The 26,965-nt window shown below is 37.2% G+C and overlaps 1 protein-coding gene across 5 annotated transcripts in view; it reads left to right on the top strand.

The window, feature by feature from the left end:
• The window catches only part of ICA1L (islet cell autoantigen 1 like), a 69,787-nt gene continuing 42,822 nt past the window's right edge, over nt 1-26,965 (top strand). The window contains exons 1-3 of one of the 5 annotated variants that reach the window (XM_032404502.1): nt 1-234; nt 14,604-14,752; nt 24,612-24,780. In XM_032404502.1, coding sequence (XP_032260393.1) covers nt 14,730-14,752; nt 24,612-24,780 — 192 coding nt within the window. In that variant the 5' untranslated portion in view covers nt 1-234; nt 14,604-14,729. The other 4 variants (XM_032404517.1, XM_032404483.1, XM_032404512.1 and 1 more) reach the window with 4 other exon arrangements.

Consider the following 26,965-nt stretch of genomic DNA (forward strand, 5'->3'; position numbering starts at 1 on the left):
ACTCTTGAAGACTCATTTATGAACACAAATTATGGTTATGTATATGTGCATTTGAGGTCAGTTATTAACAGTTGTTAACTTAATCCTCTTTAAACCCTGACGATAAGAGTTAAATATAGCACGTGTACAGTTACCGCGTGCGGGCACTGGTCCTGAGAAGCGCCCCAGGATTCAGGAAAGACTGAGGCTCGGAAGCTCCTAGCCTGGTAGCGGTGACACCGCAAGGCCTGGCAGGTGCGGTGCGGGCTCGGAGGAGGCAGGGAGGGACCCGGGCCGAGGGCGCTGGGCTTAGAAAAGGAAACCGAGAATGCCTCAGGGGTCTCACACACAGTCCCTTAATTCTGATGTTCTGACCGTTTTCGTGTTTAATAACCTGGCATTTGGTAAAGGAAGAACAGAATGGGTCCCGGAGTTCATCAGAAAACGGACCGAGAGCCGGGCCTCGGTGGGGTTAGGCTAGAGCCCGAAAGGGCGAGAACGCGGACGCCAGGCCGAGACGCCGAGGGCAGCGCGGCTTCCGCGCGCGCCAGGCGGCCGGGTTTAAATCTCCCGCCTCCCGCAGCCGGAGCCCAACACCTCCACGCACGGGTGCGGAGGGGCACGGGCTGCGGGAGTGGCCCGGCGGCGTCTCGGGGCTCGCGGGCGGCGGCAGGAACGGGTGCCGGGACGGACCTCCGCGCAGCCAAGCGCGACCCGAGGTGGCGGAGGACCGGTGCGTCGCGGCTTCAGCGTCGCGGTGAGAGTCTGCGGCCTCCCGCGGCCCCCCTCCCTCCGGGCGGCGGTCGGGCCGCGCCCTGCCCCGGCCTCCCGGGCCGGAGGCCAAACCCTTGGTTCCCGTGGCGACGCCCTGAGGTGGAGGCGCGGCGGGAGGCGCACGCCACGCGCGCACGCGGTCTCTCAGGGCCTCGCCGCTCCCTGCGGCCTCCCTCCCGGACGAGGTCCGGGTCCGAGCTCCCCGGGGCAGAACAGGCCAGGAGTGGTTTTTAGGGAGGCTGGGTCCTCTCCTAACCCAAGGAGCTTCCCTTCACGCTGGCCCCGCTAGCGAACGTGCGCAGTAGCCTGAGGCTTGTTTGGGTGATTTCTCGCGAAGGTGGAGATCGCTTCCATTAGAAGCAGATGTTCCCAGCCCTTAGGTGCTTTCCCTGCTGACTTCCTTTTTTCTGTTGTGCTTATTTTTATGTCATTATTTAGTAATGGAAATGCCTTCTTTAGAAACGAAGTGGCAAGCGTTTGCTAAAAACAAAACATAAGTAAATGTGCGGTTTGAGGCGAACTGCGGAATGGCCGAGCTCCCGAGGGCTTCCGCACACAAATCCTGCGGCCTGAGGCCATGAACCCAGCCCCGTGCACCGATCCGGCTCGTGGAAACGCGGATCACCTGGTCGGGTGCCCAGATGATGTCAGTGGTCAGATACCTGATGCTCTGAGAAAGATGGAGAGGGGGAAAAAAATCCGACCTGGCAACCAACCCGCGATACTGTGGGTTTGCCAGTAGAGGGGGTGGGGTTATTTTTCATGTAATAGATGTTAATGCACAGAGCATAAACCCTCTTATAAGCTATGGGTCACTGTAAAATAGCTTATTGGGAAGATCACGTTTATCCATGGTTTTGGATTTTCTCTAAGCATTTATGTATTGATTTATTTGGTTTAGACTTAGGCAACTTACTGTAAGGCGATATTACTTTCATCATCTTAACATCAATATTTATGGAGTAGCCACAGGTGCCTCATCCTTTAGTAGGAGTTAATTACACATGTATTGGCCAAATAAACAACTAATGGTATGTATATACTTTTTATATGATGAAAAATTTTAATCGTTTTATATTTATCTGTGCCCAGCATTACCAATATTCTTTGAAATTTCTGTATTTAATAGTGCAGAATGATTGCGCATCTAGCCATTGAAATAACTACGTGCAAGACATTGCTCTAATTATAAGTGATTATAATTGCCAGACAAATCATTATAATTTCAGAGTTAAATGAGTGTTCAGAGCTCAGCCAGTCCAAAGTGGGAAAGCTGCAAACATGAGACTGGTGCCAACATGAGGCTGGTGGAAAAACTAGGAAACCACATTTTTATTAGAAATATTTATCATAAAGCGATTAATAAAATTTATACCAGTGACTGAACTAGTACCAAATATCAAAATTTATCAGATATAAAACATGATATAAATTGTTTTGTTTACACTGTCTGACTTTGTGATTTCATGTGTGCTATGTCCTATATTTAAAATTTTTGACTTTGTTGATTTTCTCTATATGTCTGTTTTCTGTTTCAGATTTCTACTCTAATTTTGTTTCTTTTAATTTGGGTTTAATTTGCTCCTCTTTTTCTAACTTGTTAAGTTGGAAACATAAATAATTGATTTCCTATCTTCTTTTATATAAGCACTTAAAGCTGTAAGTTTTCCTCTAAGCATGCTTAGCTAGATCCCACAAATTTGGAATGTTTTCATTATCATTTAAAGATATTTTAAAATCTTTGTGATTTCTTTGATCCATTATTTATTTAGGTGTGTTATTTTATTTCCAAATATTTTAGAATTAGGTAGATCATTCCTGTTGATTCCTAAATTAGCGATGTTGTGGTCAGAAAACATGTATTATTTCAGTATCTTTAAATTTATTGAGTTTTTTTTTTTTTTTTTTTTTCCTTCTTCCCTAACCTATGGTCTTTCTTGGTCAATGTTCCATTTACCCGCTGGGAAAAATGTGTATTCTACTGGTGGTGGGTGGAGTAGTCTAAATGTCAGTTAGGGAAGCTGGTTGAGAGTGTTACTCAAGCCTTTTATCTTCACATTTTTAATGTCTCCTTATTCTGTCAGTTACTCTGGGAAGTGCTAAGTCTCAAGTCTCTATTATTGTAGATTTGTCTATTTCTCCCTTCAGCTGTCAGGTTTTTTTCTTATATTTGGTAGTGTTATTAATCAGATACACTTTTAAGATACCTTTGTCTTTTTTGCCAAATTGACCCTTTTATCATTATGAGATGTCCATTCTATCCCTGAAAATACTTTTTACATGGAAGCCTGTTCTGTCTGACATTAATATAAGCTTGATGTTTGCCCCTTGCTTTTTCCTTTTAACTCATCTGTGTGTTTATGTTTAAAATGTGTTTCTTATAGACTACATACATTGGGCTGAAGTTGTTTATCCAGTCTCACAACAATCTCTGTGTTTTAGTAGTGGTATATAGTCCATTTATAGTTTTATAACTTTTTTCTGTGTTTGGATTAAGCATATTGGTGTTCTTTTTCCATTTTTTCATTTACTCTTTGGTCCTCTTGCCCTGCCTTCTTTTTGGGTGAATTGAGTTTTTAGAAAAACATTTTTTCACCTATCTTTTTAGTTTTGTCCCTTCGTGTTATTTTTTTATTGGTGGTATTAGAGATTGATTACATATGTGTCTTGAATTTATCATGGCTGATTTTCAAACATATTCTAGTACTTCATGAACAGCGTAAGAATATTACCCTTTATACTTGCAATACCATCTTCTCACCTTTTGTGCTCTTATTTTACTTGTATATATTCTGTTTATTATATAGTCTATGTATTTTACTTCTACATGTGCTCTATATTTTTATTACTTTTAATTTAAAGAATCAATCTTTTAGTGAAATTTAAAGATGCATGTGTATATGTAATGTTTAAAATGTTTAAAAATTCCTGTGTATTTATCAACATATTTACCCTTTTTGTTTTTTCAAGATTTTATTTAAATTCAAGTTAGTTCACATATAGTGTAGTATTAGTTTCAGGGGTAGAATTTCGTGATTCATCAGTTGCATATAACACCCAGTGCTCATTATTACATCAAGTGCCCTCCTTAATGCCCATCACCCAATCACCCCATCCCTCCACCCATCTCCCCTCCAGCAGCCCTCAGTTTTTTCCCTATATTTAAGAGTCTCTTATGGTTTGCCTCCCTCTCTGTTTTTATCTTATTTTATTTTTCCTTTCCTTCCCCTATGTTCATCTGTTCTGTTTCTTAAATTCCACATAGGAGTGAAATCATATGGTATTTGTCTTTCTCTGACTTATTTCACTTAGCATAATATACTCTAGTTTCCATCCACGTCATTGCAGATGGCAAGATTTCATTCTTTTTGATGGCTGAGTAATATTCTGTTGTGTATATATAGCACATCTTTTCAACCTGACTAAGTGGGATTTATTCCTGGGCTGCAGGGGTGTTTCAATATCCACAAATCAATCAGTGTGAAACACCACATTAATAAAAGAAAGGATAAGAATCATATGATCCTCTCAATAGATGAAGAAAAAGCATTTGACAAAATACCATCCTTTCTTGATAAAAAATCCTCAAGAAACTGCTTTTCCCTCTTCTCCCTGCTCATGTTCTCTATCGATATCTGTCTCTCTCAAATAAATAAAATCTTTAAAAAGGGGGGAGGGGGCACCTGGGTGGCTCAGTCGGTTACGTGTCTGACTTGGGTTTAGGTCATGATCCCAGGGTCCTGAGCCCCACATCCCACTCCCTGCTGGGTGGGGAGCCTGTTTCTCCCTCTCCTCCTCACCCCTGCTCGTGCTCTTTCTCATATCTCTGTCACTATCTCTTTCTCAAATAAATAAATAAAATCTTTTTAAAAAGTCCTCAAGAAAGTAGGGATAGAAAGAACATAACTCAACATCATAAAGGCCATATATGAAAGACCCACAGCTAATATCATCCTCAATGGGGAAAAACTGAGAGCTTTTCCCCTAAGGTCAGGAACAAGACTGAAATGTTCACTCTCACCACTGTTGTTAATAACAGTACTGGAAGTCCTAGCCTCAGCAATCAGACAACAAAAGGAAATAAAAGATATCCAAATCAGCAAGGAAGAAGTCAAACTTTCATTCTTTGTAGATGACATCTATGTAGAAAAGCTGAAAGACTCCACCAAAAAATTGCTAGAATTGATACAGGAATTCAGCAAAGTCATAGGATATAAAAATCAATGCACAGAAGTCTTTTGCATTTCTGTACACCAATAATGAAGTAGCAGAAAGAGAAATCCTCTTTACCCTTTTTGATTTCTCTCTTGCGTCCTGTAGAACTGAGATTCTATGTGTTATTTTCCTTTACCCTAAAGAATATTTAGATTTGTTTGTAGTGCAGGTCAATGTGGCACAAATTCTTTCAGCTTTATTTGTATGAAATTTTATTTTGCTTTCATTTTTGAAGGATTTTTTTTTTTTAAAGATTTTATTTATTTATTTGAAAGAGAATGAGAGAGAGCACATGAGAGGGGGGAGGGTCAGAGGGAGAAGCAGACTCCCCGCCAAGCAGGGAGCCCGATGCGGGACTCGATCCAGGGACTCCAGGATCATGACCTGAGCCGAAGGCAGTCGCTTAACCAACTGAGCCACCCAGGCGCCCCTTGAAGGATATTTTTATTGGATATAGAATTGTTGGCCAACTTTTGTTTCAGGACTTAAAGATACAGTTTGCTTATCTTTTGCCCTCCATTATTTTGTGAAGCAGCCTCCTCTTCCTCCTGCTGCTCTGCCAAAGATGAAAGCAGCCAGGGGGGTACCTGGGTGGCTCAGTCGTTAAGCATCTGCCTTTGGCTCAGGTCATGATATCAGGGTCCTGGGATTGAGCCCCATGTCAGGCTCTCTGCTCAGTGGGGAGCCTGCTTCTCCCTCTCCTGCCTGCCGCTCCCACTGCTTGTTCGCTCTCTCTCTCTCTCTCTCTCTCTCTCTCTATGTCAAATAAATAAATAAATAAAATCTTAAAAAAAAAAAAAAAGATGAAAGCAGCCAGGGGTCTCTGCAGTCCTAGGTAAGGCTAGTCCTTTTCTGGATTTTAGATCATTAGCTTTCCTGCATCCTTGGCCCTCTGATGGGCTTTAAAAAAACACTAAATTTTGTAGGTTATCTAGCTTATTCTCATTGTTAGGATGGAATTAATGTTCTCTTGCAACTTTCTGAAGTGGATATGGAAGACCAATATAATGCTGACTGAATTAATACTGCTTAAAAAGATTTTTATTATTCTTATTTTCCAGATTTTTTTTCTGGTATTCTTACAGTTGTTTTCCCAGTGAATTTTAGACTCCATTTGTCTTTTAAAAAGAATTGCAGACAACCTCTTGGTAATGATTTAGATTACATTGAATGCATAGATTAATTTAGAGAAAAATGAACTCTTTGTTTTTTTGAGTCTTCCTATCCGAGAACAAGCCATATCTTTTTGAAGTCTTTTGTCTGATTTAGTAGTGTTTTTTTTTTTAAAAGATTTAATTTATTTATTTGGGAGAGAGAGAGCACCAGCAGGGGGAGGGGCAGAGAGACTCCATGATGAGTGGAGCTGGACACAGGGCTCCATCCCACAGCCCTGAGATCATGACCTGAGCCCAAATCAAGAGTCAGCCGCTTAACGGATTGAGCCACCCAGATGCCCCTGTTTTAGTAGAGTTTTAAGTTTTCTTAATATAAGTTATTTGATGTTGAATTTGTTCCTAGGAATTTTAATAGGGATGCATTTTTTTCTTCCATTATATTTTCTATTGATTTTTGGGAAATTGGTAGGAAAACTGGTTGATTTTGTATACTAATTTTATAACCAGCATACCTTTTTGAAAGGTCTTATTGCTTCCAGTAGTTTCTCAGTGAATTAAGTGTTTTGGGTATACTGTCACATCATGTGTAAAATGATAATTCAGACACTTCCATTTTTATATTAATCCCTCATTTTTTTTTTAGTTCCCCTGTATCATTTAGTACTTCTAGGACAATGCTAAATAACAGAATAATGGTGGGCCTCCTTAATATTGTTCCTTGTTTTAATGGGAATGCTGTTGGTGTTTTACCATTAAGCATTATGGTGGCATTTGTATGTGTGTGTGGGTATGTATGTGTGTATACATACGTAAGCCTGCCATTAAAATAGAAGCCATATTCCCATTTCATTGAAAGGTTGTTTTTTTTTTTTTTTTTAAGTATGCTCTATGCCTAACATGGGGCTTGAACTCACAACCCTGACATCAAGAGTCACATGTGGGGCGCCTGGTGGCTCGGTCGGCTAGGCGGCTGCCTTCTGCTCAGGTCATGATCCCAGGGTCCTAGGATTGAGCCCCGTGTTGGGCTCCCTGCTCACTGGAGAGTCTGCTTCTCCTTCTCCCTCTGCCCCCCCACCTGCTCATTCTCTCTCTCTCCCTCCAATAAATAAATACAATCTTTAAAAAAAATTTAAAAAAGAGTCACATGCTCTACTGACGGAGCCATCCAGGCACCCCTGAAAGATAAAAAAAAAAAAAAAAAAGGATGGAAAATCTTATAAAGAACGGTTGTTTAGTTTTATTAAATGCCTTTTTATCATGAAAGGTGAAGAATTTATCATACTTTTTTTTGCTAACATTTTAATGATATGTTTTGGAATTTTTGTCACATAATTTTCATCAAATTTTTCTTATTTTTTAATATGTACCTATTATTTTAACAGTTATAGCAATTCTGTTTTCTAATCACATTTAGGTTTAACCAAATTAAATGTTCATTGCTAATCCTTTTCAGCATTTCTCCATTTTATAAATTCTTCATTTTTATTTTTATTTTATTTATTTTTTAAGATTTTATTTATTCATTTGTCAGAGAGAGAGAGCACAAGCAGGGGGAGTGACAGGCAGAGGGAGAAGCAGGCTCCCCCGCTGAGCAAGGAGCCCGCCGTGGGGCTTGATCCCAGGACCCTGGGATCATGACCTAAGCCAAAGGCAGACGCTTAACCGATTGAACCACCCAGGCATCCCATAAATTCTTCATTTTTAAAGACATTTTAGGGGCTTCTGCGTGACTCAGTTGGTTAAGCATCTGCCTTCAGCTCAGGTCCTGGGATCGAGCCCCATGTCAGGCTCCCTGCTCAGTGGGGAGTCTGCTTTTCCCTCTCTACCTGCCCCTCCGCCACTTGTGCTCTCTCTCTCTTTCTCTCAAATAAATAAATAAAATCTTAAAAAAGAACTTTAAAAAAATACATTTTAGTTGTATGGATTGTGGCTTCAAATAATTTAGTTGTTGTTTTGCTTTATTTGTTCTGGGAGGCATTTGTATGTGCTATATTCCTGATCCTTGCATATTTAAAAGACCTTTCCAGATACTCAGCCTTTCTTGTATATCATATCTCATTGATTCTAAGAAGCACCTGTTCATATTTTCACATCTCTGAAATTATTTCTGAAATCTGAATTTTTTATGTATTTGAAAATTAATGATTTGAAACAGTTTACTTTATAGCTCTTTTTCTTAAATAGAGGTATATAAAATAATGGTGTACCTTTCAAATGATGATGTCTTCAACGGATGAAATATGGTAAGATGGGGTGCCCAGGTGGCTCAGTCAGTTAAGCGTCTAATTCTTGGTTGTGGCTCAGGTCATGATCTTGGAGTTGTGAGTTGCAGCCCCATGTCAGGCTCTGCACTCACTGGGGAGTCAGGGCTTAAGGATTTTCTCTCTCCTTCTCTCTCTGGCCCTGCCCCCGCTCATGAGCGTGCTCTCTCTCAAATAAATAAATGAATCTTTTTAAAAATATGGTAAGATAATTCCAAATTATTAGGTTACCGTAAAATAATTTTCATCTATAAGGTTGAGGAAGATCAGAAATTTAATAACAGTGTGCTGAGTTGCAGTGAACAAGCACTTTCCTCCATTACTGGTGGGCATAAAAATCAGTACAATCTCTATGGAGGGCAATTTAGGAAAATGAAAAATGTTAAATGCATAGACCCTTTGATTCAGCCAATATACTTGCAGGATTTTATCTTATAGATAAACTTGCATGTATTTTAAATAATACACATATGTTTATTCTTATTTTTTATTCAGTGTGGTTTAATAATATTCCAGAAACCATCTAAATATCCATCAATAGTAGACCATTTTAGTAAATTATAATACATCCATTAAATGGAATTTTAAATATCCATTAAAATTATATTTCACTAAGTAGAAAATTACATGTCTTTTTTTTTTTTTAAGATTTTAGGTATTTAACAGAGAGAGTGAGAGATCACAAGCAGGGGAAGCAGCAGAAGGAGAGGGAGTAGCAGGCTCCCCACTGAGCAGGGAGCCCGACATGGGGCTCCATCCCAGGACCCTGGGATAATGACCTGAGCCGAAGGCAGACGCTTAACTGACTGAGCCACCCAGGAGCCCCCATGTCATATTCTTTTTCACTTCACACTGTACACAGAAATCACTTGTATCCATTGTCTAATGTTGCTGAGGAGATGTCTGAGGCCAGCATAAATTATTTAATTTGTAGGTGGCCCTGTTTCTTCTAGATGCTAAAAGCATCTTTTTTTTATCCTTAATATTTGGCAACACTCCATAATATATCTTAAATCTTGATCATTTCCTGTTAATTTTTCCTGATACATGACAAGACCTTTCAGTTTTTCACCTCTAAATCCTTGAATATTTTGGCTGTTCCATATTGTTTGTCTAAGAATATTATTTATGTTAGATTTCAGTTGTTTATCTTACAAATCTATCTTTGTTCTGACTACTTTGTTAGACTCTAACCACCTTTATTTTGTCATGTTCATTCTGAATGATTTTCCCTGGCTTGTCATCCATATTATTAACTTGGTTTTCTGAAGTATCTTTTCTACTTGGAGTTGTTTCTAACATGATTTCAAGTACTGTGGTATTTTTTCTCTCTTTTTCTTTTTATCTTTTGTTTCTTTCAGCTCTTTTTAAAAATCTGTTTTATGGAGTTATGTTCTATTTATTTGATGCAAAGCGGTTTTTCTTTAAAATTCTATTTTATGAAGCAGTTCTCCAAATGTGTGGGTTATTTTCTCTCTTCCACATTATGATCCCTCCTCCTTTTTTGCAGTCCTACTTTTTTATGTTATTTATTGTTGAAAAGTTGTGTTCTGGCCTGCTCTTTACCCAAGAATGGCATAAGCCATTGGAATAGCTGCCTAGAGGCTGAGACAAGAGACTGAACACATTGACGTGATCTCTCTTCTTTAAACTGGCTGCTTGGTGACACAGTTGTCATATGCTCTCTCTAAGCAGGTTCCCACAGCATATGGTAAACATTCATTCTGGAGGCAGATCAATGCTGACATATCTCTGATTGATCTACAGTCTGCTATGCAGGGTTGACCACTAGCTTACTCTTTCTGTTTCTCTACAGCCATGCTTTGGCTCCTGGCAAGGAAAATAAAAAATGTCATGGCAACTGTAAGTTTTAGGGAGCCAAGTGCATGATACCTCTTGGCTCTTTTGTTCTCTCCTGAGATTGGAACCAATTCAGATGTGGTCAAAGGAGCTTAGGCAGATGGAGATAAAATATCAGCTTTACTGTTGAGAGAGCTGTTGGAAGATATTTATGGTATAGATGGTCTTCTAATACGTCTGTTCCCCAGCCCAGACCTGGAATAACCCAACCAAGGGAAACTTTGGGTCTTTGTAATAGACATACTTACCTAAGACTTTCGGTAAATTAGCTCTGCCCAATCAAAAAATGTGGACCATGGTGAACTTGCCAGTCAGGTTTCTCACTTAAGGGGTAAAGGGGCAAGATGCTAGGAAGATTTATGGAAACTCTGTCCTCATGGAAACTAGAAGAAATATCCCCCACCTTAAACATCATGAGCTTTTCTTTATAAGTCTTCTTTGCCAGACTGTGATAGGGAGATATGTACCAAGTAGAATGCTGTCCGCTTCCTCCATAAGTCTGACTGCTATGCCTTTAAGGACTCATGTTTTCAAGTTAGTGATTGATTATGGAATTGTTCTTCAGGACCCACTCAATTTGCCGAAACTGAATCTGTTTGAGATTAGAGGAGATGCATGGCAGATTTGGACATCCTCTTTAACGATGATGCAAACCTCATTGTATGTGAGACTTATTCGTTGGCATCAGTGCTGTGAGGTGTGGCTATTTGCACAGGGGTTTCCTTCTCTAATTTTGGTTCTGTTTTGGTCAGCGAAAGGAATTATGCAAACATGCATGTATTTCCCCCTCTTTCCCAGAAGCTGTTAACCTTTAAAATCATTGCTCATCTAACAGATAAACATATTTTTCTTTCATTTGTGCTTAAGTTACAAAAGAGATTAAATAACATCTTTGTGTATTCATTGGATCTTTGAAGTTCTTTTGCGAATTGCCTATTCTTGTTTTGTCCTTATCTTTCAAATGGTGAGTTTGTCTTTTCACTTATGAGTTCTCTAATTTAAAGATAATGGGGCTCCTGGGTGGCTCAGTCAGCTAAGCAGCTGCCTTCTGCTTGGGTCATGATCCCAGGGTCCTGGGATCAAGCCCTGCATCAGGCTCCCTGCTCAGTGGGGGTCTGCTTCTCCCTCTCCCTCTGTGCTCTCTCTCTCAAGTGAATAAATAAAATCTTTAAAAAAATAAAATAAAAAATAAAAATATTAACTTTTTCTTACTTACACCTTACCTTGCCCAGTTATTTCTTTTCAAAATTTGCTTATGTTCCATTTGTTATATAAATTTAAATTTTTTATGATGTACTACTACTGTGCTCTTACCATGTTAGAAAGATTTCTGACCTCAGACTTATCAAACATTCTATATTTTCACATGGTATTGTTATAAGGTTTTAACATTTAAATTTTAAACCATCCTTACATTGACTAAGAATCACTTTTTTTCAAACAGTTAATTGTCCCAACGATGAGTTATTAAATAATATATTCCTTTCCTACTGACTTGAAACACTACATTGATTGTGGTGGGTTGAATGTGACGGCCAAAGACAACCGGTCCTAATTGCTGCAATCTGTAACTGTCACCTCATAAGGTAAAGTTTTACAGATGAGATTGAGTTACGGATCTTGAGATAAGATGATTCTGAATTACCTGGGAGGGTTCTAAATGCTATCACAGGTGTCCTTATTTTAGAGAGAGGCAGTGGGCGATTAAACACATACACTGAGGAGAAGGCAAGGTGAAATCAGAGGCAGAGATTGGGGTTATGTTGCCACTAGCCAAGGACGGCCAGCAGCCACCAGAACCTGGGAGAAAGAAGGAAGTATCTCCCCTGAAGCTTCCCAGAGAATTCAGCCCTGCTAATACCTTGATTTTAGACTCCAGGACTCAGAGAATAAATTTCTGTTGTTTTAAGCAACCAAGTTTGTGCTAATTTATCACAGCAGCCACGGGAAATTAATACATTGATCATATACCACATTCTTTTATATTTTCTGGTCTCTTTGTGAATTTTATCTTCATTTATTCCACTGTTGTGTCTGCTCTGGTGTCAGTACCATTCTGTTTTAACTAGGAATGTTCACATTCAGATTTATTTTTTTAAATAATTATTGTATTAAAGTTGTATATGACTTTTAACAGTCAAATATTCAAGGATTATAATGTATAAAAGCAGCCCTCCCATTCCTGCTCCAGTTCTGATCTCCAGTGGCACCTACATTCAACCTATTTCCCCTGGTATTGCCCCCCATTCTTCTAAATTCTATGTTTTTATGCAGATTTTTTAAAGATCTTATTTTTAAGTAATCTCTACACCCAACATGAGGCTCAAACTTACAGCCCTGAGATCAAAAGTCACACACTCTACCGACTGAGCCAACCAGGCACCACTATCTGCTGATTTTTGATTTATTGATTTAAGGCATTATCTACCTTAAATGGCAGATGAGGACTTAGCTACCCTTCACCGTTATCACCACTTGTCCTCCCCCAGTATAGGTATATTAAGTTTATTACATCCAATAAGTGTTCATGTCATTGTGAACAATTGAGTTTTTTAAATTTAATTTATTTTTTTTATTTATTTTTATTTATTTATTTGACAGAGAGACACAGTGAGAGAGAGAACACAAGCAGGGGGAGCGGGAGAGGGAGAAGCAGGCTTCCCGCCAAGCGAGGAGCCCAATGCAGGGCTTGATCCCAGGACCCTGGGATCGTGACCTGAGCCGAAGGCAGATGCTTAACGACTGAGCTACCCAGGCGCCCCCAATTGAGTTTTTTTTTAAAGATTTTATTTATTCATTTGAGTGAGCGAGAGAGAGAGCAGCAGAGGGAGGGCCAGAGGGAGAAGCAGACTCCCTGCTGAGCAGGAAGCCCAACTTGGGGCTCAATCCCAGTACCCCGGGATCATGACCTGAGCTGAAGGCAGACATTTAACCAACTGAGCCACCCAGAAGCCCACCTAGAGGTCTCTTTTCCAGAGTCCATCTTCCTGCTTAAATTTGGGCTGCTTGTTCCTTTTTTTCTGTTTTTTAAGATTTTATTTATTTTTTTAAAGGTTTTATTTATTTATTTAACAGAGAGAGACACATCGAGAGAGGGAACACAAACAGGGGAAGTGGGAGAGGGAGCAGCAGGCCTCCCACCGAGCCGGGAGCCTGATGTGGGCCTCGATCCCAGGATCCTGGGATCATGACCTGATGATGCAGATGCTTAATGACTGAGCCACCCAGGCGCCCCTAAAGATTTTATTTTTAAGTAATATCTACACCCAACGTGGTGCTCAAACTCACAACCCCAAGATCAAGAGTTACATATGCTCCTAGCTGAGCCAGCCAGGTGCCCCTGAGCTACTTGTTCTATGCAGCTGTCATCCTGAGCCTTTCCATCTTTGCTCTTCTGGGTTGGATTTTGGTCTTCTATATTGCATTGCTACTTTTGAGAAATTTCTTTTCCTAACTCCCAATACTTTGTACATAATCTACTTTTTCTCTTAAAGCTTCTAGGATCTTTTTACACCCAGTTTCCTGAAAGTTCACAATGATGCATTTTTGGAGTAAATCTCTTTTTGGATGGAAATTTAGGTCCTTCAGTTATTTTTCAACATTTTTATTAAATTTTTAAAAAATTTCAGCTATCCTATCTTTTCCTCAAGGGTTCTTTCTTATTCTTTTTTTAAAAATTAATTTATTTGAGAGAGAGAGTGTGTGAGTGAGCAGGGGGAGGGGCAGAGGGAGAGAGAATCTCAAGCAGACTCCATGCTGAGCTCAGAGCCTGACATGGGGCTCAATCTCACAACCCTGAGGTCATGACCTGAGCCAAAACCAAGAGTCAGATGCTCAACCGACTATGCCACCCAGAGACCCCTTTCTTATTCTTTTATTATTCCTCTTTGAGAGTATTAGTTAGAGGGTTGTGTTTTGTTTTGTTTCCTTTCTATATTGTCTTAATTTCCCTCAGCTATTTTCTTTTTTCTATTTGTTGGTTTAGGTCAGAGGTCTTTCTTGATGGAGACTTTCCTCATATCTGTTGATCTTTGGGTTTCCATTTATATTTAAGAGGAAGACTATAACAAAACTAATCAGAAGCTTTGTATGTATGAGTGAGCTTGTCAACTGGCGAATTTTGTTCTACAGTGAATAGGCAAAGAGTCATCCTTCTATAATGTCCAAATGACATATTCCTTTTCTCTGGAGCTCTTAATTCTTTCCAGAAAAAAGAATGTTACAGTGTTTTCTGAGGAATGGAAAGGGGTGTGTGTGTGTGTGTGTGTGTGTGAGAGAGAGAGAGAGAGAGGGAGAGAGAGAGAGAGAATGCTTTGCTACTGGTGAGCAAAGAATGGGAAAAGCGCTTGACATTCAACAGTTTAGTATGTGGACTTTCACTTTATCATTTTGTTTTTAGGCCAAGTCTTCTGCTGTGTTGTCTTGCCCAAGTCCAGAACTCTCTGGGTTCAATTTCTTCAACTCCCATTGAGTGACACAGATTAGAAAGGGGCCTCAGGGTCCAGCCAGCTGTATACAGTCTTCAATGAATCCTTCCACTTCCAAATGGTAAGTCTTTCAGATATTCTGCAAGGTAATTAACTCATTGCTTATTAGCATTCCTCTGTTAGTTGCTTAGCGGACAACTTTCTCTCCAAATATGTACTGAAGTCTCTCATCTGCTCTTGTCTTTATACTTACTCTCCCTATACTTACGAGTTAATTGCTTACATTTCTGTTTTATACTTTTACTGTTATTTTAGTGGGTTAGGGAAGGGAAAGCAGATACATGCATGAGGTCAATCTGCATTTTTAACAGAACACCTTGTTTTTTAATATCTGAATAACCTCTTCCAGGTTATTTCTCAATGTTGAGTTTTAAAATTATGTCAGTTAAATAAATAAGAGTTTCAGGTTTTAAAAATTTACATCCTATATAGTTTTGTTTATTTATAGGCTATATGTAATCACTTCTCAGCCTTTTGGCTAAGATCGTGTATATTTATAGGCCATATGTAATAATTAAAAGAATGTCTTATACTTGCATTCAACTTTATTCTTTTTTTAAGTAAGCTCTGTGCCTAATGTGGGGCTTCAACTCACAACCCTGAGATCAAGAGTTGCATGCTCTACCGAATGAACCAGCCAGACACCCCACAACTTTATAATTTTCAAAGCAATTTTGCATATGTTATCCCATTTGATCCTCATAATATGAAAGGCTGTGCACTTGGGAAGGTTGGGCATAGCAGAGGACTGGAAGAGGTGCTCGCCTGAAGTATGCAGTGAAGTTGGAAATATTCTTAAATTTCATAGGAGATTAGCTTTAATATCTTTTTAACATAAAAATTTAGTGTTTGATACTTTAATTAAAAGGATTTGAAATATAGTTTTCAGCCATTCTTTCAAAAATATAATTTCTTCTGTAGTTCACTTCCTTTTCCTTAATGTATTTTTTAAGTAATCTCCACATCCAATGTGGGGCTCAAACTCATGACTCCGAGATCAAGAGTCACATGCTCCACTGACTGAGCCAGCCAGGCACCCCTTTAGTTACTATTATTTTTTATTTTTTAATTAAACAAATTTAAGTAATCTCTACACCCAATATGGGTCTTGAACTCACGACCCTGAGATCAAGGGTCACACGCCCTACTGACTGAGCCAGCCAGGGCCTTCTTCCTCCAAATCCTTGGTCCTCATTCTTATTAGATTATGTCTGGACTGTGGAAAGATTGTTATGAGCTATCTGTTTAATCTTTCTGTTGCTCAAAAACCTTTATTGGCTCCACATTACCTATTAAATAAAATATAGAGACCTCTACAATCTATCACCAATCTACCTTTTCCTTCTTCAGCCTATTTTTGGAATGACATTTCCTTGTCTCATGCTGTTAAGATCTCTGTTTTTCTTCAATATTTCACTTGTGGACCTAGCACACCTGAATTCTAATCTTATTTCTGTTATTAATAGGTGTGAGATTGTTGGCAAGAGGGGAATAGGAGCTCCCCTGTAAATAATGTACATGTGATATTAATACATGGTTCTTGTAATAACTTTTAACTTCTCAGACTTCTTTTATACATTTACTAATTCATAAGTAAATTTGACATATAAAAGTATAATTACTTAATGTGTACTTTAACAATGAATGAACGAATGACTCTCACCTTTGGATAAGGGCTTGCTGGTGCTGCATAATAGTAATAAATGAAATACGAAAAAGACAAAACCAAAAAGATATAAATGGGCTTAATAATCAAGTAAACATTTTTCAAAATAATAATAGTTATGCAAAAGCTAGTTATACATGTTACTTTTAGTAAATTTGGAAACTACAGAAAATTATCACCCTTTATCCCACTGCAGAGAAAAAATTTGTTGACATTTTGGACTGTTTCATATCATTAGTTGAAATCATTAACAAACTCTGATTCTTTGAGTACATGCTGATTGTGTTTGTAAGAAAAGTTATAGATTGGGAGCCAGAGTAATCAGGAGTACTACATTAATATTAAACAGCAAACTTGTCTAATGTATTTTCTTAATTGCATCAAGCAATTATGTTATATTTAGTCAAAAGTCTTTACAGATTATTTTTCTCAGGGAGATTTTAGTGCTTCCATCAGTCTGCATATTACCATCAGTCTGTTTTGCTTCCTTTTTAGTGATGTCACAGGAATGAGATGTTAAAGTGAGTACAGAACTAGCTCTAAAGAGAATATTGACTTGTTTTAAGATTTGTACTCAACATCCAAGAGATAGCTAAAAAATTTAAATATTATATAGTGTAAAAAGGAATAGAATGTTCTATATGGTGACTGTGTTCAAGTAAAAAAAAACTGTACTCTTACCGGAAATAAAGGAGATTTCTAGTTAAGATGGCATAGTAACATTTGTTCTCAACTCATAGTGATTAGAAAAGAAATTAAGAAGCAAACCCAAAAAGATGTATCTTGGCTAGATAATAAGATAAACATGAACCAAAAACAAAGTGGAAAAATAAAGTAGTAAGTGGGGCTGAAACGGATGTGCTGAGTTCTCAGTATAGAAATAGGCTCTGGTATCTACGAGTTCAGTTTCTGCAGGTTGGTAGAAATTAAATGTTTCCCATGCACTGTTCCTTCAAACCTGATTAGATCAACAGTATTTCAGATATCACTATAACAGGCCCTAAAATAACAGTATAAGATGCTGTGGAAGTGGGAACCCTGAAGGTGAATTGGAAACAACCGTATAACCACTAGTAAGGAGGAATAACCACAGAGGGGAAGAAGGAAAAAATTAAAGATTCTGTACTCACAATGAGCCTATAAAATTCAACCAACAAAATCAACATTTGGAACATGAATTCATTCCACGTAAAAATAATTTTATAGAAAAGTGTAAGAATTATATATATTTAGGGTGCCAAAGAGAAAAATTATAGAATGGTAACTGTTAAAAAGGACAAGAAGTTAGGAGACTATGAAGAAGAACCAATTAGAAATCTTGGAAATTACAAAAGAAAGAAAGAAAGAAAGAAAGAAAGAGTCACTGGATATTAAAAAACAAATCTCAATAGCTGGGATGAACTCTAGACAAAACTGAAAAGAGAATTCATAAATTGGAAGATTGTACTGAGGAATTTACTGAAAAGATAGCACAGAAAAACAGATATAAAAATGAGCCATTAAGACCTATAAAGAATAACACCCAATAGAAGAAACAGATAAAAAGAAGAAATTATGGCTTAAAAGAAATATTTGAAGGGATAATAGCTTAAAATTTTCTAGAACTGAGGGAAGACATGAATCTCCAGAATGACAATACTCTACCAAAACACATCTTAGAGAGCCTGAGGGCATCAAGGTTAAATAGAACACTCTAAAAGATTCAAAAGACCATAAAGCTTCCTCAGAAAGGAGAGATAGTTTGTCCCCAGACTTCTCATTGACTACAATAGATGCCCTAAGACATGGGGATTCTGTCTTCAAAGAATTAAACACTAAAGAATGATGTGTAATCAAACAACAGAACAGATGCATACATAGCAACATATATAGAACCTAAAAACAAAGGGCTGAGTGAAAAACACCCAAAAACTCAGAAATAAAATCTACAACACCGTATCATTTTTATATATTAGGATGTGTACATAACCCATTTTACAAGAATACATTCAAATTAAAAAGTACACATTCAAGCACATTAGAATGATTGTGAGGAGAGATGGAAATGAGGAAGAAGTTAAAAAAGAATCAATATACAAGTAAATGAACAAACAAAAATATGAGTCTTGCATGGACCAATAATGATAACTAAAAAAAAAAAAAAAAAAAATACAAGAAATTGGTAGTCTAGATTTTTATATACAAGAAACATGAATGGCGGTGCCTGGGTGGCTCAGTCGGTTGAGCACCTGACACTTGGTTTTCATTTGGGTCATGATTTCGGGGTCCCTGGATCAAGCCCCACCTCAGGCTCTGAGCTCAGGAGGTAGTCAGCCTGAGGATTCTCTCCCTCTCCATCTGCCCCTCCCCCTGTGTGCTCTCTCTCTCAAATAAATCTATCTTGAAAAAAAAGGAAACATGAATGAAGGCAAAACAGAGTTTCATAGATATCAAGATCAAGCATTTTTTACCCACAGGATTCACTAGAAGAACTATTAAAGAAGGGACCTTTTCAAGAGCAAAGAAGGAAAGTATAGAAATAAGAAATAATGGTTAGCCATCCTTCTTCCTCTTCCCATATGGGAAAACCTGCCCTAATCCAGTTACCTCTGACTGGTTGACAAATTTATTTAGTCCTGATGCTCAGTGAGGAGGACCATTTAGATCTCACACTAAGCTATGTCCACAAACTTTGCCACTGTTAGTAACAAAAAATGGGATTTTGGCCTTCAGCTACTACACCTTATATTATTTATTTATTAACTTGTTTAGACCTAATGCAGAGAAAAGGGATGCCATTTATTGGGTCCCCTCAGAGACTCGAACATTTCAAGTAATGAGAACATTGAGAAAAGTGTGGAATTTGGTGTAGTAAAATACACAGTAGAATATACATCAGTAAACACAAAATACTTAGGATTAAACAAAAGATGTGCAATGCCTCTATATTAAAAACTCCAGAGCACTACTGAGTGAAATTAAAGAAGACCTAAATAAATGGAGATGCATATTATCATTTTTGCATTGAAAGACTCAGTATTGTTAAGATTCCAGTCCTCCACAAATACCTCTGTAGGTTCAGTGCCACTCCTATCTAAATCCCAGAGCTGTACAACTTAATAGTAAAAAAGATAACTCAATTTAAAAATGGGCAAAGACAAATACTTAACAATGGAGTGTATACAAATGGCCAATTAACACATGAAAAAGTGCTCATCATCATCAGTCATCAGTAAAATTCACATTAAAACCATAAGGAAATACCTCTACACAATGACTAGAACAGATAAAACTAGTAAGACTGCTAACATTACATGTGAGTAAGGATGTGGAACAATTGGGACTCTCATACATTGCTAATGGGAATGTAAAAAGGCAATTTCTTATAAAGTTAAGTATATGCCAATTATTTGACAGAATCCTTTTCTGTCTTTATCCAAAAGAAAAAAAACATTTGTCCACAAGAAGACTTGTATAGCCACGTTCATAGCAGCTATATTTACAGTAGTAAAAAATGAAAACCTGGTGTTACATTCACACAATGGATTACTATTCAGCAATAATAATAATAAAAAAAAAAGAACACACTAGAGAAAGAAAAACTAAGGTGAAAAAAATCACAACAGTTATTATTTCTTATAGGCTAAGCATTGGCTGAGAAAGGATACAAGGGTACTTTCTGGGGCCTTGGAAATGTTCTATACCATAATATCCATTTGTCAAAAGTACACAGCTAAAACTTGTACACTTCAATGTATGTAAATATTACCAAAAAGAACCATGTATTGATGATGATGATAGAATGAGGTGGTAGGGAGTAGGTGAAAGTATAAATGATATAAAAATGGCAGAATATTGGGGTACCTGGGTGGTGCAGTCAGTTAAGTGTCTGACTCTTGGTTTCAGCTCAGGTCATGATCTTGGGGTCCTGGGATCGAGACCCCCCCCATCATGCATTCAGCGTGGGGTCTGCTTGTAGTTCTCTCTCCCTCTCCCTCTGCCCCTTCCGCTCTTTCCCTCTAAGATGAATAAATCTTAAAAAAAAGTTAAAAAAAAATTTTTTTTTTTTAAAGATTTTATTTATTTGACAGAGAGAGACACAGTGAGAGAGGGAACACAAGCAGGGGGAGTGGGAGAGGAAGAAGCAGGCTTCCCGCGGAGCAGGGAGCCCGATGAAGGGCTCGATCCTAGGACCCTGGGACCATGACCTGAGCCGAAGGCAGACGCTTAACGACTGAGCCACCCAGGCACCCCCCCAAAAATTTTTTAAATGGCAGAATGTTGACAAATGAGCTCTTATTTTATTTTTGTCTGCATATGTTGAACTATAACTTTGAAAGAAATTTTTTTAAAAGATTATTTATTTTGCAGAGAGAGAGCGAACACGAGGGGTTTGGGAAAGGCAGAGTGAAAAGCAGACTCCCTGTTGAGCAGGGAGCCTGAGGCGGGGCTTGATCCCAGGACTCTGAGATCATGACCTGAGCCGAAGGCAGCTGCTTAACCAACTGAGACACTCAGGCACCCAGACTTTTAAAGAAATTAAAGAAAAAAACTCACATTTACCCAGAAATTTACCAATTCCAGTTATCTTCATTTTTTTTAAAAAGAATTTATTCATTTATTTGACAGAGAGACACAGGGAGAGAGGGAACACAAGCGGGGCGGGGGTGAGTGGGAGAGGGAGAAGCAGGCTTCCTGCTGAGCAGGGAGCCTGATGCAGGGCTCGATCCCAGGAGCCTGGGATCATGACCTGAGCCGAAGGCAGACGCTTAACGACTGAGCCACCCAGCCACCCCCAGTTATCTTCATTATTTCCTGTGGATCCAAATTACTGTTGTAATTTTCCTTCAGCCTGAAAAATTTGGTAGCATTTCTGTAAGTCCCCCAGCCATGAATTCTCTCAGTTCTTTATCTTAAAATGTATTTTGCTTTCATTTTTAAAGAATAGTTTTGATAGATACAGATTATGGGTTGATAGTTTGTTTTCTTTCATTCAATACCATAAATATATTCCTCTGTTGTAGTCTGGCTTTTGTTGTTTCTGTTGAAAAACTGCCTGTCATTTGTATTTTTGTTGCCCTGTATATAATATTGCCATTTTGCTCTGCTTTTAAGATAAATTTTCTCTTTATCTTTGGATTTAAGCAGTTTATTTATGATATGCCTATTTGTGGTTTTCCTTGTATTTATTGATCTATAAGTTAAAGTCATTTACAAAATCTGGGATGTTTTATTCCTTTTTTCTTTTTTCTTTTTAGCCCCATTCTCCATTCTATCTCTCCCCTCCTTCTTGGTCTTTTTTTTTTTTTCTCTCTGTTTTTTAGATTATGTAATTTTTGATTCATCTTCAACTTCACTTCTTATCTTCCATCTTTGATTTGTTCTTAAGTCTATCCAATTAGTTTTTAACTGTAGTCATTGAACTTTGCAACTAGAGACTCTGACTTTTTTCTGTTTATTGTGCACATATCCTACTTTTAGTCTTTGTACATATTTATAATAGCTGCTTTAAAGTACTTGTGTGATTGTTGTAATATCCAGGAAATCTTTGGAATTTGTTTTTATTGACTGCTTTTTTCCCCTTCAGTATGGGTCACATTTTTGTAGTTCTTTGCATGTCTAGTGGTTTTTGATTGGTTACTTGGCATTTTAAATGATGAGTTTTAGAGATTCTGGATTCTGTTTTGCTTTTCTGAAGAATAATTTTTATTCTAGAAGGCAGTTGACTTGGCTGAACTCAGACTCCAGACTCTGTCTCCTCTGTAGTGATAGCAGCTTGAATCTTTACTAGTTACTTCAGTTACTTCAGTTTCCAGCTGCTTATTTTCTGCCAGCACCCTTGGGGTCCCTTCCCGCACTTCATGGTTAGTTTAGTGATTAGCACAGGTCTTGGGAGGACTTTGTATACAGATTTTGGAGATCACCTCTTTGTCTCCCTCTCTTCTAGAATATCCTTCCTAAATTTCTATAGTTCGTCAGCCTTGAACTTGATATCTCAAGCCAATAAAATTTTGCTTTCTATTCAACCTACCTCCAGTGGCAATCAGATTCAGCAGTACCCTTGTCAAAAAAAACCTACAAATTGCAAATACCATCTTTTGCAGATTTACTCCCCAGCCACTATCCTCCCCTTGCCAGAAAATATGTGTTCTCTGCAGGCAGGATAGCTTCCAGAGAGAAAAGGGAGGACTGAGTTTATTTCTCTCAAGTCTAGTCCAGTAAGTTACATTTTCTCCTCCACCAAGGAGATGGTGAGAGAGTGGAGAGAGGCAAGGAATATACTATTTGAGCTCTGTCAGCATTGAAGTCGAGGCAGGGAAAAGATGTTCTCTTCTGATACTCCCTGGAATTTTGTTCTCTTAACTGATTGGGCCTAAGCTTGCAGTCAGCTTAGTAGAAGAAATCAGCAGTTCGTCATACAATTGGGCTGACCCTCATGCTAATAACAGTCTGGGGGGAAAACTAATTGGAAGCAGTCAAGAGCAACCAAAAGCAGACAAATTGGATGGGAAAGATGAACTGCAAGTTTTCCCTCAAGACTCTTTATGTGTTGGAACAGTATAATGATTATATCAAATCCAATTTGACTCTGTAACAAGATTAAATTCTCTCTTTCTATTTTCTGTCTCAATTTATGTCCAGCCACGTTATCCAGCATCGCATATGAGAGGTTCTGCAGTTAATTGGTAACTAATCTAAACTCTAGGAATCCAGGAGGATATCCAAAGCAGAATATTCAGAGAATGTCTAGAAAGTGGCCATCTGGGGATTTTACATTTTATCTTTGTTTTATTTAATACATTTTATTTAAATCTACTTGGTCTGATATTAATATGGCTATTCCTGCTTTAATTTTGTTTGTGTATATCTTTCTATGTCATTTTGTTTGAGGTAGACCCCAAATAATATGTAGTTGGATATAGTTTTTTGTTTTTTATGGTTTGAAATTGTTTGTATCTGAGAGGAAGTTTGCATTTATCATACTAAATAGTGTAACTGTTCTTAATCTTGTTTTTCCTACCCTGCTTTTGCTGGTTTTTTGCTTTTTTGTTTTGCACCTAGTAATTTAGAAAGTAGACATTCTATTTTTATTTAATTTGTAATTACTTCAAAAAAATAAAACTTTCTTTTTTTTTTTCATTTTTTTAAAAGATTTTTATTTATTTATTTGACAGAGAGACAGCAAGAGAGGGAACACAAGCAGGGGGAGTGGGAGAGGAAGAAGCAGGCCTCCCGCTGAGCAGGGAGCCCGATGTGGGACTCGATCTCAGGACCCTGGAATCACAACCTGAGCCGAAGGCAGACACTTAACGACTGAGCCACCCAGGCGCCCCCGAAACTTTTTTCTTTACTAACAGTAATATATCAATATCTGTTGATTCCCCTGAAAATGAATGAATCACATACTTTAGTACCTCCCTGTGGTCCTGCCTCCCACCAGTTATTGGAATAATTTAGGCTTTTAAAACTATTATTATTATTTCCTTTTTTACATCTCCTTAAGGAGTACTTTTTACATTTGCATTTCCTTATATAGCCATGTTAACCATATTAAGAATTACTTAGATATTAATTTTCAAATCGACAGGTTACAATTTCCATCTTTTTTTTTTCTATAATTTTTTAAACCCCACATGGGGCTCAAACTCATGACCCCAGGATCAAGAGTCACGTGTTCTTCTGACTGAGCCAGCCAGGCACCCCCCCATCTTTATTGCTAACATATCTCTCCTATACTTAAGATCTTTATTTTTGGTTTTTTTTTCAGATACCAAAGTATTTCTTTGAGTGAGTTTTAAAGAAGAGTATGTATCTGAATCTTTGCATATCTAAGAATATTTATTAAATGTGTATTCTGACACAGCAGTTATAATTATAGCAAGCTTTTTTAAGGAAATGATAGTAGTATGCAAAGATGTGTGTATAAGTTCATTTGCAGTATTATTACAAAGCAAAAATTAGAAACTAATAGATGTCTGTAAGTAGATTGGTTAAATAAAATAAAATTATTTCCAGTCATTATTGCAATATTATAATAGTTTTATCATCTTTGTCTCCTAGCTGAAATTAACGTAAATATCATTAATCTTTCTGCCTGTTACTTGTGCAAGTTGTAGCATAAGTTTAGACCATACAGGGCAAATATTAGTATGTATAGCTATTAACATTAATATTCCATTTAGTATCTTTTTCACTTTTTCAATTGGATTAAATACTCACTGACTAGATATATATTATTGAAAAAATTTAAGAAATTTTAATCTGTTCCTTGTAGTCACTCCATGGATTCCTTCGGACAACCCAGATCAGAAGATAATCAGTCAGTAGTTAGCAGAATGCAAAAGAAATACTGGAAAACTAAACAGGTCTTTATCAAAGCAACGGGAAAAAAGGAGGATGAGCACGTGGTGGCATCTGATGCTGAACTGGATGCTAAACTCGAGGTAAATTTGAGGATTCTTTATATTGCATATAAGTGGTTATTCTTTGGTACTATGACTGAAGAACTTGCAGATTTGATAATAGAATGTTTAATTGTATTCATGTGTCAGTCAGATCTTCTGGGTAGGAGGTCACAATTCTCACAAATTGAGAATTGGCAGAACTGGTATTCATAAATTAAGAGAAAGAATAATTTAATTTCTCTGGCACAAGTATTAGTTTTTAAGCTAAATATTAATGAGTTAATTATATTCCTAATTAAAACCATATACTCATTATATATCATGTTGTAATATTTTGTACCACTTTTATGTGAGGTCTTATATCTCACTGAAATTAATTGAAATCAAATAGTGAGGTTTTTTATTTTTTATTATTTTTTTAAGTTTATTTCTTTATTTAAATAAACTCTGCACCCAACGTGGGGCTCACACTCACAATCCTGAGATCAAGAGTTAGTTACATGCTCCACCGACTGAGACAGCCAATGGCCCCGAGTGAGGATTTTTATGTTAGAGTTTTTGTTTCTATAATTAAGGGATAGAGTTATTGAAGTATTGTAATGTGTTTTTTGGCTGTGTTTTTCATTTTAAATAAAAAAAGTAATTACCATGAAACTACTTTAAACCTGTGTTTTACATTTTTAAGTAATTAAACTGTCCCCTATATATACAAAAATTTCTGGGTTTTTAAATGCAGGTTTAGTAATTCCATGTATGTATACTAATTGAAGATACCTTTTAAAAATATTTCCAAGCAGGAGTTCTATTATGCTTGGAATATAATCATTTGTTGCAATCCTTAAAAGTATAGGTCCCATTAAATAGGTCATAATCTACTAAGTATCTTTATTCTACAAAATGTAAACTTATGTCATGGCCATAACAAATATGGAAATAGATAACAAATTAACAAGCTTTTACTATTTGTGTTGAAAAGTATTCTTCTTATGATTCAATGACAAATGTGGAATAAATGAAGGGACTTGATTATTAGTAATAAATGTTTCAAGGCTAAAGGAACTGTTTACTGTTTCCACGTATATTCCCACAGAAGTAAATTTTCCTGTCTTTTACATTGTTAGGTAATCTGTGTGACATATTTTATATTTTTGTCCATTAGACAAATATTTGAAATCACCCAAGTACTTTTTCCCGCATTTGTAGTATATTTTTTAAGAATGAGAAAAATTTTCATTTTATGTATACTTAAATCATCATGTTGTATGCTTTAAATATATTACAATTTTGTAATAACACAAATTTTTCCCTCAGTTAAAAAACTTTCATTGTAAAATAAAGTTAAAAAACTTTCATTGTAAAAATAAAAAGCAATTATATATAAATCTTTCAAAGACCCATGGGGGAAAAACCAACTATAACCATTTCATCTTAGTAGAACAATCATTTTTATATCTTTTACTAGTCTTCCATATGATTTTAAAACAGCTTTTTAAATTGCCAAGTCCATATACCAAATTCATTTCAAACATACCTAAACTTATGTGGAAAGTTGATGGTTGCTCCTCCATTTAGATTTTAGTGTCTATCAATGATCTTCCTTAGGTCTGATCACATATCAAAATAATAACAAAACTGTTTCAGAGAGGGAATACTCAGGCTTAGTGGTGGTATTGGAAATTTATTTGATACTCAAAGGGTTAGTGCCTAATACTATGCTACAGTGCCAAGGTCTTTTTGAACTAAAGTCTTGTAACAATTCTTCAGCAGAGGACTTTGTGGGAAGAAGGCTATACCCTAAAACCTATGCCATCTCATTTCCCTGGGAAAACCTAAATTTTTAGATGTGTGTGAAGAGTTACCTCATGTGTATAATATGTCCAAATCTCAAATTTTCATGTGCTTACTTTGAAATGGGTGTCTACTGGATGTTTTATTTTTCTGTTAGCTATTAGCAACAGTAGTAATGAAGGGAAAATTTCAAACAAAAACAATCCAAAAGTAATTTATTTTTGATGTTGTAATACATTACTTAATTTTTTTGGTAATTCACTCACATGTTATGCTTAAAATAATACTGTAGAAAAGCCAGATCGAGAGTTAACATTTTCTAAAGTTATCTATACTCTTTTCATCTGTAATTGGCAATATTTGATACAGTTTATATTGGATTTACATTTTTGCTATTTAGATAGTTTGGAGCTGAGGGGAGGACAAACTCCACAGT

The sequence above is a fragment of the Phoca vitulina genome, unplaced genomic scaffold, assembly GCF_004348235.1.
Source record: "Phoca vitulina isolate PV1807 unplaced genomic scaffold, GSC_HSeal_1.0 scaffold1, whole genome shotgun sequence".
NCBI lineage: Eukaryota > Metazoa > Chordata > Mammalia > Carnivora > Phocidae > Phoca > Phoca vitulina.